The sequence below is a fragment of the Urocitellus parryii genome, chromosome 11 (assembly GCF_045843805.1).
Source record: "Urocitellus parryii isolate mUroPar1 chromosome 11, mUroPar1.hap1, whole genome shotgun sequence".
NCBI lineage: Eukaryota > Metazoa > Chordata > Mammalia > Rodentia > Sciuridae > Urocitellus > Urocitellus parryii.
In genome coordinates this window covers 95215256-95228347 of record NC_135541.1, presented here as the reverse complement: position 1 = coordinate 95228347, position 13092 = coordinate 95215256, and the positions used below count along the sequence as shown (strand labels likewise).

The window sequence follows — 13092 nt, the reverse complement described above, 5'->3', positions numbered from 1 at the left end:
CAAGTGTTTTCTATGAACTGCAAGTTTGAGAAACTCTTTTCCTGTGGAATTATATTTAATTTTTTTTCTCTATTCTATGATGTTTTAACATGTGGAGGGCTTGCAGACTTGGGCTTGAGGAGGGACTGTCCCTTCCAGGCCTAGCTATTTGCTGGGGATGGCAAACATCTTACCTTTGAGCTGGCCATAGATATTCAAACCAGCCAATCCTGGTGGTATCCTACATGCCTCTTTGTGTTAGCCCCCTACAGTCTGGAGCATTATCTTCTTGACCTAGGTCACCAAAGCCAGGTACTGGATAACTAGGAACCACTCTGTACCTCAAGACCTGCTGAAATTATTCCAACTAGCCAATCCTAAGCCTGGTTACCTGCCTCACCCATTCTTTCCCAGGGAAACCACAGTGAAGGCACTTGTCCACATTTTCCCCCTATTCTCTCTGCCTCCTGACCAACCCTGGCACCTCCCCATGTGGACCCAAATGACATGATGTGCCCCCCAACTCTTGGGAACCATGGGTAACAACCCCAGAAGCCCTAGGCATATTTTTAAAAAGGCTTCCCTTCTACACTTCTTACTTGAATTTTCCTTGCCGTCCTCCTCTGCCCCCACTTCATCTTGTGAATTGTAGGTTCATTTGGAACAGTGTGAGGGGGCCCAGCAGAGCCAGATGTTCTGGTAAAGCAAAACTAACAGGCTGAAACACTAGGAGAATGCTAAGCTACCCCATCAGCCTAAACTTAGTTTTAAATGAAGATGATCAAGGATAACCACGTTTTAGGCTGTAAATCTGCTTAATGTACTATGACTATGTTGAATGCCAATAATACTCCTTAAGCACACACTTTGAACACTTCAGAAACTGCTATTACAAATGATTAAGACCTCCAAGATAACGGAACTGTTTGAATTGAAACACACGAACTTATTTACAGTATTCTTAAATGTCAGAAAAACAAATGAAAACCTGCCATCCACATCCATTCATTTTTCCCTCTGGCTTCTTAACATGGTACATATGTTTTAGATAGAAACAACTCCTGCTGGGAAGCAGGTATTACCTGCAGCTTGGTATTACCACGCAGCTTTCCTTCCCCCATTTGCATTTACCACTAGTCGCTTCTGTTTTGGAGAGAATCTGAATATGTGGAAGAAAGCTAACAAGGCTGACGTTAATACAGGAAAATATTAAAAGAACATAAAATGGACTTTCTCCTTATGATTGATTCAACAACAACAACAACAGAAATATCTATTTCAGAACAACAGAAGTATCTATTTCAGAAACACTCCATGTTTGTTAGGTATGATGGTTTTCTCTCTCTCTCTCTCTCTCTCTTATATATATATATATATATATATATATATATATATATATATATATATATTCTTTTATGATAATAGTATTAAGAAATTAAAATTTGTTTAGCAGTTTTGAATTAGAAATATTAAAAAGGAAATTTTCCATTCTCTTATTACCATCAGGTTAGTGCCCATAAAAAAATAAGACCATGTATTATGACAATGAAAGGAAACTTTGGCTGCCGATATCAGGATTTTGCTCCCCATACCTACCCCTATCATATTCAGCAGTATTTCCCAACCAGTGTCTAAAATTTGAGTTGTAGTCTACATGAGTGACAACATCACCTGAAACTAAAGGCTTGTTTCTAGTAGGTGTCTGATTGCTCCTTGACCCTTTTCCAAGAAACCTAATTTGCCCAAGGGAGTCTGGCACTGGAAAAGCGTGTTTGCATCTGCTTAGGGAAATGTGCCTGAAATAGTGACTTATTTGGAACTGAGAACAGAATGGAATGGGATGGAGAGATGAGCCAGTTTGAGCAGGCAGAGAGCAACCTGGGCCTCCTAACTCTTATAAAAGGGGCTCTGCAGCAAAGCAGTTTGTTGAGTCAGGATCCAGCAAGACTCGTCACCATTCAACAAACTGTCTCTGTAAACTCTTTGCAAAATTCCTACTCTAACAAATGCCTTAGGACAAGCCATCTCATCCTAAGTTCCTGTGAGTCTTGTAAGATGGTACGGATTTCACGATTCAGCCCTGCAGACACCACTGTAGAAACTGTTCTCCAAGGTATGTTGAACATCTTAAACCCAGTTGCATACCTTAGTTGGCTGCAGAATGCTTGCTGGTGGTGATGTGACTCTTGAGTTCAGATGCTTTCTTGATTGCCAGGAGAGTTGACAAGTGCGCTGATGCACTGATTACCCAAAGAGGGGCCTTGACACAGCAGCTTCTTTCTCACTCACTGACCTGAAAATGAAGTAGCAGTCAGAAGTGGGGAGTTGACGTCTCATCTAGAGAAATGGAGAATGAATTGAGGCAAATACAAAAAATAGAATATTGTCACTGCATAGTCCTTTTGTGCTGCTCCATTTCTTGTTTGTTTCTCTTTTTCTCCTCACTTTTTGCCGATGAAATATAGTTCATAAGTTTATAATCATAGCCTTGAGGCTCATAACTCTAAACTGGCAAAAATGACAATAAGAGGCTCTTAAAATAAAATTTTAAACCCCAAAGTTACATTAATTTATGTCTTAATCTTTCTCTGCTGTTTAGTAAAAAAGAAAAAAAAAGAAACCATTGACCATATTTAAATTGGCAAGGTTAAGCATATACAGTGTCCTGTTTAGGTACAGTAATAATGAGTATACATTTTTTTTTAAATTTAAATCTATCTTTGAACAATTAGCAACTTATTAAATGACCTTTCCTTCAAAGTCTGCAAGCAATTGCCTGTTCTCACTAATAAGAGAACATGTTTTACAAGGTTCACGTTGATTAATTGACAAATGATGATAAAATCAAAGCAGTAATAAAATGCGGTGCACCAACTACAGCATAAATTACACTTGTTCAATAGTGTTTCAAGGGGCTATGTGTTTACGGCTTACCTTTTGACAAATATTACTGTCTTAATTGAAACACCTATTGTGGAAATTTATCTCTGAGGATGACTGTCAGGAACCACAGCTGGGACTAAGCATTTCTACATCTGTGTATGGATTTCAGCTTAATTAAAAACATTGCTTGATTGCTATGACTATTTTAGAGAGGTGCTTTAAGATTTTGTATGAATGTTACACACCCACATTTTAATATAGTATTTTGAAAAATCATAGAGCCTTGATCAATCTTCCTGTTCCATACATCTCTAATAGCTCCCACTACTAAAATAAATAAATAAATAAATATTCTAAACATCTAGTCTTACAGCCTTCACTAACAGCCTTACATTCTTAGAGTTGTGATGGCAGCTTTGATGCAACTCATTTAAGGACTATATATCTCTCTGTTTTATGCACATGTATACAAACACCAGGGATGCCAGACCAGATTCCTGATTTTATGTATGAATGATAGGCTATCTACAAGGGTCTCTCACATCCTGCCAAACTCAAAAAGTCTAGAGGTTGCCAGCAGAAGGAGAATGAAGAGAGGTTGGGGTGGGTGGGAACGTACATCCTGTTGTGGTTCATACCCCTGGGATAGACTCCCACGCTCTACTGCCTCAAGAATTCCGTAGCATATAAATCGAGGGGTCCAAACAATCTCATAGCTTTGTTAGAACTGAATGGTTTCTCTATCCTGAAGAAGCTTATAGTATCCAATTGTATCTCTCAACATTTTCCTTGTGTTATATAATAGTTGTACTCATGATTATCTCAGCTGCCAGACCTGAATTGAGATTGGGGTTTGACCAGGAGGAATGAGAGGAGACCATCACTCTACCTGAGGGCATGAAGATTGTGGAGCAGGAACATGGGACTGCAGGATGTAGGAGTTAAGGGAACTTTGGGATATATGAGAACCAAGCTGACCTAGGGATGTGGAGTCATAGTAAAGGCAGATGACACTGGCCTACAAAACCTATAGTGACATTGGATGATACTAGTAAATAGTAGAGTCCTGTGATTGCCTAGAAGGAGGACTAGTAATGGAGGTCACAGAGGCAGCCAGTTAAAGGAGATCAATGCAAGTTAGCAAACAGGTGAGTTGTTAGAACCCCCATAGTCATGAAGCATTCTCAAAGATAAGGAGCTGTGGGGAGGGGTTTAACCAACAGGAGACTCAAGTGGAAGGACAGAAAACAGAAGATCCCTAGCCATTGAGATCTCCAGTCACAAGCAGCGCATGCTTCAGGTAATCTAGGCCACACGGCTCTGAGCAAGGCTGGCAGCATGATGGAGAGCTTCTGAGTTGGGGCTCATTTTGTTCTTTCAGCCCAGACATCATTAAGACAGTGTCTGGCACACAGTAGACACTCCACAAATATTCCACTGAGCTGGCCTGGGTTTTGAGAGGAAGGCAGGTTCCAAAATGAGGTGATTTTTATATGGCAATATAAAAATTCTTAATTAAATTGCCCTGGCAGTTAATGAAAAGAAAAAAAAAAGCATAGGACAAATGCTGAAGGAGGAAGATGATCATTTGCTTCAGTGATACCTGTGTTGTCCCAGTATTTACATCTGTTTCCCCCTTGGTCCCTTCACTTCTGGGACTGCAGTGAGAAGAGGGCTAGGATGACATAAAACCTGGAAAGTTCTCTGAGTGTGTGGTCAGTGTTAAACCAGAGACATTGCCCTTGTGGGCGCATTTGAGAAAAAGGTGATGAGAAGGAGAGAGTGATGTGATTAAAACCCTGCTCAGCTCCCAGAGGCTCAGTGAAACGCTCCATGGCTATGGTGCCTGGTCACCCAGAATCTCTTCTAAGGAAGTTGCTGCCCTCTGACAGCCATGCCCATCTCCAGGAGGTTCGATTGTGTTCATGGTGACAGATATCAATAAAAATGATAAGAAAGATTATGTGGTACAACCTTGATAAAAAAAAAGTCCTGCTGTGCTGGTATAGTACATCACACATAAGAGTTGTAAAACACAGTCTTTTAAAACATGCTCCACTTCTCCAAGTGGGGTCAGTGGGGTATAGCAAAGACCAGCAGGCTGCATTTATGCCAGCCACCATTCTAAGCCCCAAAGCCGCCATCCTTCTAAGCGCCATTCCTCACTCTGCACTTCTGGACCATGTTCCCTGTTTTGACACTAGATGGGGCATTTTGTTATAACAGTAGCTCTAAAAAACTAAATATACAAAACCTAGCAGGAGGAAAACGTTTCCATAGGACATAATATTGTTCTGTGGAATCAGAAACACTGCAGCAGGAAGCAGCCATGAAAAATGTCTAATCTCAAACCTTCTACTTCCATTTTTACATGAGAAAACTGTGAACAGCACAAGTTGATGTAGTGAGGGGGTAGCAGACCCCAGACCAAATCAGGGCCCATGTATCCTAAGCCCAGGGCACTCAGTCCCTACCCCTGCCTCAGGCCCATACACCCAGAGAAGAGGTGCAGGTGACTAAGGGGCCATCTTCTTTAGTATGGAAAATAATACAAGAGTTAAATCTCTAAGGCATTCCCTCCAAAATGCATTCCTCCCACACTCAGGTCTACATGTAGATGACTCCAACAGAAGTAAACAATGAACATAACCCAGTTATTTTTACCTGTCTCTTAAGAACACACTCATTTTTAAATACCAATATGAATGAATGAATGAATTTAATTTTATTAAATGCAAATAAGCAAAATAGAAATTTCTAGTTAACCTAAATTTCCCTTAGGTTTTTAACTCCAGTCTGGTTAGCTCCTAGGCACTGCAAAGCAGCTGAAAGTCTTGTCCTTTTCCTAAGCTCTGCACCTGTACCCCAGCCCCTTCACAGAGCATTAGAACCCAGGGGCTTCTAGTCCTGTCTCACCCATTTTCACTTAGACAGAAGGCAAAGGGTTTCCCAGCTGTCCTTCCTCCCTTCAGGAGACCTGGCTGCCCTTTCACCCCCCACCATGGCAGAAGAGGAACACACCACAAACATTCAGTCTGCAGCCAACCTTCATCTTCTCTCGCTATACTAGTGATTAAAGAGCTGAAGAGAAGGATGGGGCTCCCTCTGTCCTCCCTTCTGCTGGCAGGTCCCAGCACAGAGCACAGCCATTGCAGAACTGTAGCTGATTGCCCTTTGCAGACTTCTTTGTAAAGCAGCTGCTCTTTTATAAGAAGACTAATGTAACTTGTGTTTTAAGCAGACTGGAAAAAGATGTGGTTGCCATGGGCTTTTCCTGTCCATGCCTCTGTGCAGCCGCAGCGCTCCTCTCTCCCGGGCCACTGTGCTGCTGCCCCTCTGCATTTCAGTATCAGCGTTCTCACTTGCTCTGTGTCTACAAAGGTCAAGTCCTCTCCTCCACTTGCTACATGCATTTCCCCAAACTTCCTGAGCCCTTGGGAGAAGAACAGCAAGTCAGGAAGGAACCATCTGGAGACTTTTTTTTTTTTTCAACATTACCAACTTAAACTTTTTGAAAGAAAACACTTAAAAAAAAAAGTCTAATGTGAAGAAGTTGGCATGTGCCAGCTGATTGTTTTCTGTACTTGGAATACCTCTCCTCTGTCTGGTCTAATCTCATTCATCTTTGAAGGCTCTGGCATTACCCTCCCTGTGCCCATGTCCTCTTCCAGAATCCTCAGATTTTATCCTGGGCTGCCAGAGGATCTTATTCATCTGACTGGAGTATAACATTGATCTCCAGCATATCACAACCAAGTTATACACATGTCTGTCCTGACAGCCCATCTGTGGACAGGAGGGACAGTGAATAGTGCCTAATTAATCTTGTATCATCTCTGTGGAGCATAGTGGATACTGTGCCCTGGGAGCTCTGTACGTATTTATGGAATTGAATCAAACTATGTCGGCACCAGCTCTTTTAATATAAAGATTCTGAGCTTTCAGAAGGTATATCGCATAAAGTGTGATTTAAAAGTCATAGTCTTCAGAAATATCCTTAAGACTTAAAATTTTTATATTCTTATTTTTAAATGAAAGTATTAGATAAAACTAGGCATATATTTTCAGGCATTTGGGGATTCTGGTCATTTGTTTATTTTCCATATTTAATTTTTTGTCACAAATTTACTTTGCTTTATGCAAGAGAAGTATATGGAAAAGTCATATGCAAATCTTAACATCTATAAATCAAATTATGTAGTAAGATGCACTAAGGGAGTTGCTTAAAAGAGAACGTTTTTCCAAACAAAGAACATTTATATAAAAAAGAAAAATTTCTGGAGTTATCAGAAGATTTGCCTTTTATAGAATAGAGTATAAATGATTAAAGCGTTTCTGTATTCTCTTGGCATTAGTTTTGTGTTGTCCACAGTATATTTAAAACTCAAATAGATTTTTTGAATTAATATTAACATTCTCCCACCCCGATTTTAGTGATTCATACAATTTCTAATTTCATAGCTTGACAGTGTCCTTCCTTCGCTCCATGCCACATTTACCCACCAATTTACCACTGTGAAAAATGATGGTGGAGACAGTTAACAAGGGAACAAATAGTAATGGTAATTATGGAGAAAATAATGTAACATAGCAATCACAGAGTATAAAAGGAAGAATCCCTAGCCTGGATCTTCAAGCAACCAGGAAAAGCTTCTCTGTGAAGATCAATGTAAACTGGGATCCAGAAGGATGGAAGGAGCCAAGTCTGGGGAAATCGGAGGAAAGAGCTGGACTTGCTCAAAGGAATCCTGGAGGGTCCTTTTGGCAGATGAAGTGGATGCCATTAGGAGAAGAGTTTAAAATGAATAGTCAGAGGCCTTGTAGGTCCTGAGAAAGAGCTTGGACTTAATTTTAAAATTAAGTGGAAGTGATTTATTAACTCCCTTAACACACTGACTCTGTGATCAAATTTAAATGTTAGAAGATGAGGGATTGGGGGTGGGGAGACGGAGCAATGAAGTCAGTCAGGAGCTGCAGGTATCCAGGAGGAGGTGAGCACGGCTCTCACTTAAGGGATGGAAGTGAGTTGGAGACATGAGGCAAATTTGAGATACATCGTTGGGGTAGAGGACTTGTGATTTAGGGTGAATTTTGGGAGAGGAGAAATCAAAATGGGTCCCATCTTTCTAGCTTGAGCAACTGCACGGTGCTGGCATTTCATGAAATAAGGAACAAATTTGGTGGAAATCGGGCATTCAGATTTGTTCCCCAGGTTTGGGCTCCTGTGAGAAGTCTTGATGTGAATGAGTAGGCAGAGGGATATGTGTGTCTGGAGTAAGGACCGAGGGAGCCAGAGATAGTCGTGTGTATCTGTGTTCATCAGCATACAGACCGTAATTGGCCTGTGGACATGGGGGAGAGGGCATGAGGAGAACAGAGGAAGGAGAGGTGTGGGAGTTGGCTTTGGAAACTTCCAGCGGTTACAGCTTCAGAAGAAGATGATAAGCCGGCAAAGGGGGTTGAGAAGAAGCAGGTGGCCAGAAAACTGTAAGGGAAACAGAAGTGTACAACGTTATGGGAGCCACGTCACGTCTCTCAGCCACGTAGCTGCTAGCAGGATTGACTGTTTTCTGAAAAGTAAGTTAAAAGATGGCAGTGGGTGACGGGGGCATTGAAACCCTTAACAGGAGCCATTTTGGCAGAGTTGTTGGGGTAGAAGCCAGTTTGGTGGGCTCAAGATTGAATGAAGGATTGAGTGAGATGGGACCAGAGGAGACCCTATGAAAAGTCAAAAGGGGCTACACACACACACACACACACACACACACACACACACACACACACACAAGATTAGCATCAGCAATGCCCTCATGATATTAATGGTTTCACGGTTTTTAATTTTTTTCATATTTAAATTTGGACTAACTATTAAATCCTTTTCAAAAATGACAACCAGAGAAAAAAAGAATGATGAGAAATTTGTAAACTAGAAACACCTTGTATGATCAACTCCATGATGATACTTGTCTATAAGTCAGGCAGATGTATTGAGGGGTAACTTGAGGGAAATGTGATATCAAGAAAAAATTAAGACAGCCAGGCACAGTAGTTGCACTCCTGTAATCCCAGTGACATGGGAGGCTGAAGCAGGAGGATCACCAGTTGAAAGCCAGTCTGAGCAACTGCAAGTCCTTGTCTCAAAATAAAAAATAAAAAGGTCAGGAGGGTAGATCAGTAGTAGAGTACCTCTAGATTCACTTTCTAGAGTGCAGAGGTGGTGGAGCTGAGAGAGAATCAAGATAAACTAAGATTAAGATGATGTCTTTTTGGAAATGAACTTTTAGATAGGAAAAAAAATATATTTAATTTAGGACAGAGAGGGTAAGGTAAAAAGTAAAGTTCTTTGAAAGGAAGGAGTCTCAAACTTCTGATTTGGGGCAGAGATTTTCCTCCTCAGAATGCAGATGGTGAAATTGAGACAGAAAAATGGTCTGGAATCAAGTAACAAGGCCCCGAAAAGGGGATATTTTAAAACCCCAAATGAAATACATTATTAGCTGACACAGTCTTTTTGTACTCGCCAAAAATATCATCTACTCACTGAATGTCTGCAGGCATTGTCCTTGATAAATAATTGAATGAATATGATATGCATCCTCTGAAGTTACTATTGGACACAGACACCTGGTGCCATGCCACCTTCTCCTCCTTAAGCAACCTTGCCTTCTGAAGAGTCGGTTTTCATGTCTGATGCTCATTTCTGTGCCCTGATTTTATATCTCTGTGCTGTAACTAGTGCTAAATGTTTACTTCATTAATTAATTGATTATTGTGAAACTCACATGGCTTTTAAAAACAGTAAGACTTATCACATTTCCTGCTGTGAAATAATAATGCCTCACCTGGCCTTTGAATCTGCTGCTAAGCCCGCACAGCCCTGGGAGGGAGAGCTCCTACAACTGCACCTTCCTTTAAGTATTCACACTGCATCTTATATTTGCATACAAGTTATTTTTATTTGTTCTTTCACCCAAGCTAGGTCAGAGGACCAACAAATCATCCTCCTCCCCCTCTCCTACCTCTCTCCCAAGAATAGTGGAAACAGTGTTGTAATTCCCAGGCTAGAATAGGCAAGCCATTGTTTGCTCCCATTGCGCGCTGCGCTGCCCCCTGCCACCCCATGGGGTTCTATTCTTAAACAAAGACGTACTGTGACCTAAATAAGATGTCTGCCTTTAGCCTTATGAAATTTCCACCTGCTATATCATGGAACATCAGTGAAAGATTTGGCTTTTTCTTGTTAGGAATATGAATTTAGGGCTAGTAAGGATAAATCCCTTTACTACTTTGACCTTCAAGTTTCCCATGGGGGAAAAAAATGGGTCTATCAATAATATCTATATCACTATCCTTTTTTTTCAAAGATAAAGTGTATTATGGGTGATCTGATTTTTAAAAAACATAAAATTAGAAGATGTCTTGAAATGAGTGAATCTTATATACTTTAAGTGTTTTAACTATCTGGTACTCTGCGTTTGTGGAACTGACCCACAGGACTGTACATTTTAAATTCTGATATTGCCCAAGTTGCCTTCTAAAAAAAATTCAACCCACTTTGCACTCCCACCTGCAGTGAGTATTAAAAATCATTTTAGCCTTTCACCGTTCCACCGCTAAATGATCACCTTCATCTATTTCCATTACTTCAACAACCCTGTTGATAGTCCTTAAGATGCTCCCCATTTGCAGATAGTATGAATCATTCTGCAATTAGTATCTTTGGATTTTTATTTCCCATTTGGACTGTTTCTTTAAGATCATTTTCCAGGTCAACAGATGATACAGTCATTTTGGTTAATCTTGAAACACCCTGAAATTATTTCCAAAAGAGTTTTCTATTTATATTCTCATCAGAGATGCCTGGATATTTTCTTTGTAGCATCCTTGATGAATCTGGGAATTATTTAAATTAATTTTGCTGGTTTAATAAGCACAAGATTCCTCCCTCTTGGTATTGCCCAGGTAGTAGGATGTAAAGGCTCTCCTGATGGTGTTGCTGCCAGGTGGAAGCTGGAGGTGACGCCAGTGGTTTGTTTCCCCATGGTTCACCTGCTAGCTAATAATTAGGCAGTATTTCAAGACTCACAGTTGGAGCAGATTGAACTGCTCTCGTTGAGCTGTTAATGATTCAGAAACACCTTCCCCTGCCTCTCCACCACATTATCTAAATTCCACAGGCACTAGGAGGACAGCCTCAAGTCCCACTTGATTCCAGTAGCCTTCCCTGGTAGCTCTGGCCAATTTCAGTGATGCCCTTTCCTGCCCACCCTCAGGCAACCTTTGCTGTTGCCATAGGGTGTGACCCTGGGCTGTAGTCAAGTTGTTCCCATTATCTGCTCTGTTGAGAGGCTTCTGTGAAAGGATACACTCCACATGCCGGGCACTGTTCCCATCCTGCCTTTTCTCTTGAGTACGTTTTACTCTGTGTGAACACGGACCATCCTAGCACAGTGGTAGCCACACACAGATGCATAATTAATACTGTCAGTGACATCAAACCGAATCTCTTTATCAAACGGATTTTACCCCAAAGGGTAATGGAGTACAAGAAGTAGTGCAGTCTCCCCTGTCAAGTCATTCCTATAACTCTGAGCAAAACAAAGTAAATTTTTTATTATACTTGGCTCTCAGGTATTATTGTTTTCATATTGTTCTGATTTGCTTTTTAGGAACTTCTCCCTAACTTTTTTTGCCCCCATTTGGTCTTCCAGCTTATTTCAGTGTGCAAGATTAGTTTTTCTTCAAACAAAACAACTTGCACCTTCTCGCACAGAGGGTTGAGTTTCTTTCTATTTAGATCATGTCTTGTATGTGACGCCAATCCACTTAATTCTGGCAGCCTTCATTGTTGTTATTGACTCTGTCTCTAACGTTAGCATTTTCCAGCTCTGCTATTTTTAGAATATGCCTGTCCATGTCATTCGTGTGTCTTTTATTAGTAACCTTTGGTTTCTTGAGCTCCTCCAGCTGTGGAAAAGCTACCACCCACCGATGGCTAACTTGGCCTCCGCAGCTGAAGTACTTCCAAATCGTAGTGCTCAGTTTTACCTCCTTTACAAGATTTGTAAGTCACTGATTGTGTCCTGTGGATCCTTGTCCAGTATTCAAAAGCACCTGTATGTGTGTGTCCCCCTTTTCTCTTGAGTAGGTTTACTCTGTATAAGCACAGACTGTCCTAGCACAGTGGTAGCCACACACCATACATGTTTATATGCTTATATATGCATATATTTGTGAATTTACATTTTGTAGCATGTTTATATATATATATGGTGTGTGTGTGTGTATCCTGCAGCAACTGGAATAAAATTCAAACTACTTACAGAGATTTTCAAATATTTCTTTTAGTGTACTTTGTCTGCCCCAGCAGAAAGGCAATAGGCACAGAAGATGGTGATTCTCCAATTCAACAGTGGGAATGAGGCCCCCCTTAGTGTACTCTGTTGAATCTCATGTCTCTTCACTTGCACCTCTGGCCCACCAGGTTTTATCCACACTGGCCTCCTTTTAGTTCCAGAACATGCTAAGGTTGTTCTTGCCCTCAGGCCTTTGCTTTGCCTACCTTCCTGTTTGCAATCTCCTCATCTATATCTGCCCACTAGAGGCTGGTTCCTTGTTATTAGGAATTCAGTCCAAAAGTCATATGTCACCAGTCAAACTATCCTTAACTAAGCGAATGGCTTCTCCCTCCTCTTCCACCTCCAGGTAACTGTTCCATCTCTATAACTGGCACTCCTCAGCACATAAAAGTAACTTCTTTCTTTTTATTTCTGTTCCATCAGTCCCCACTAGGAGGTAGGCTCCCAAAGATCAGGGAACAAATCTGTCCTGTCCGAAGTTGTGTCTCCAGTTCCTAACGCAATGCCTGGCATATAGTAGGCACTGATTAATACTTGCTGTGAGAATGAAGACTGTAAATCTTTTTGTATGATTTTCTTTTCCCATTTTTTTAACGTCATTGATGTTTATTTTTTAACATCCAGTTTTTAAAAGTGGTTTCACAAGCTTTCTTCTGTGGGTGTTAGGTTCTAAGTTTTGGTAGTTGAACTCAGTTCATAGCAGGAATTTGAAAGCTTGTGTCAAAGGCTACTATAAAGAATAAACTAAAATGTGTTAAAATCGGTTCTCCACGTTTTAAAAGAACAGCTAAGGAGCAATTTCTGTTTATAAAGCAAGTATCATTTCAAAGTAAATTTCCAAAAAGGGATCCTCAAGATACCATGAGCTTGT

The 13092-nt window shown here is 40.8% G+C and overlaps 1 protein-coding gene across 1 annotated transcript in view; it reads left to right on the top strand.

The window, feature by feature from the left end:
* The first annotated feature begins 2034 nt into the window (after positions 1 to 2034).
* The window catches only part of LOC144249335 (ecto-NOX disulfide-thiol exchanger 1-like), a 106318-nt gene continuing 95260 nt past the window's right edge, over positions 2035 to 13092 (top strand). The window contains exon 1 of the mRNA XM_077791583.1: positions 2035 to 2092. Within this exon, the coding sequence (XP_077647709.1) occupies positions 2035 to 2092 (58 nt within the window). The remainder of the gene's footprint in view (positions 2093 to 13092) is intronic.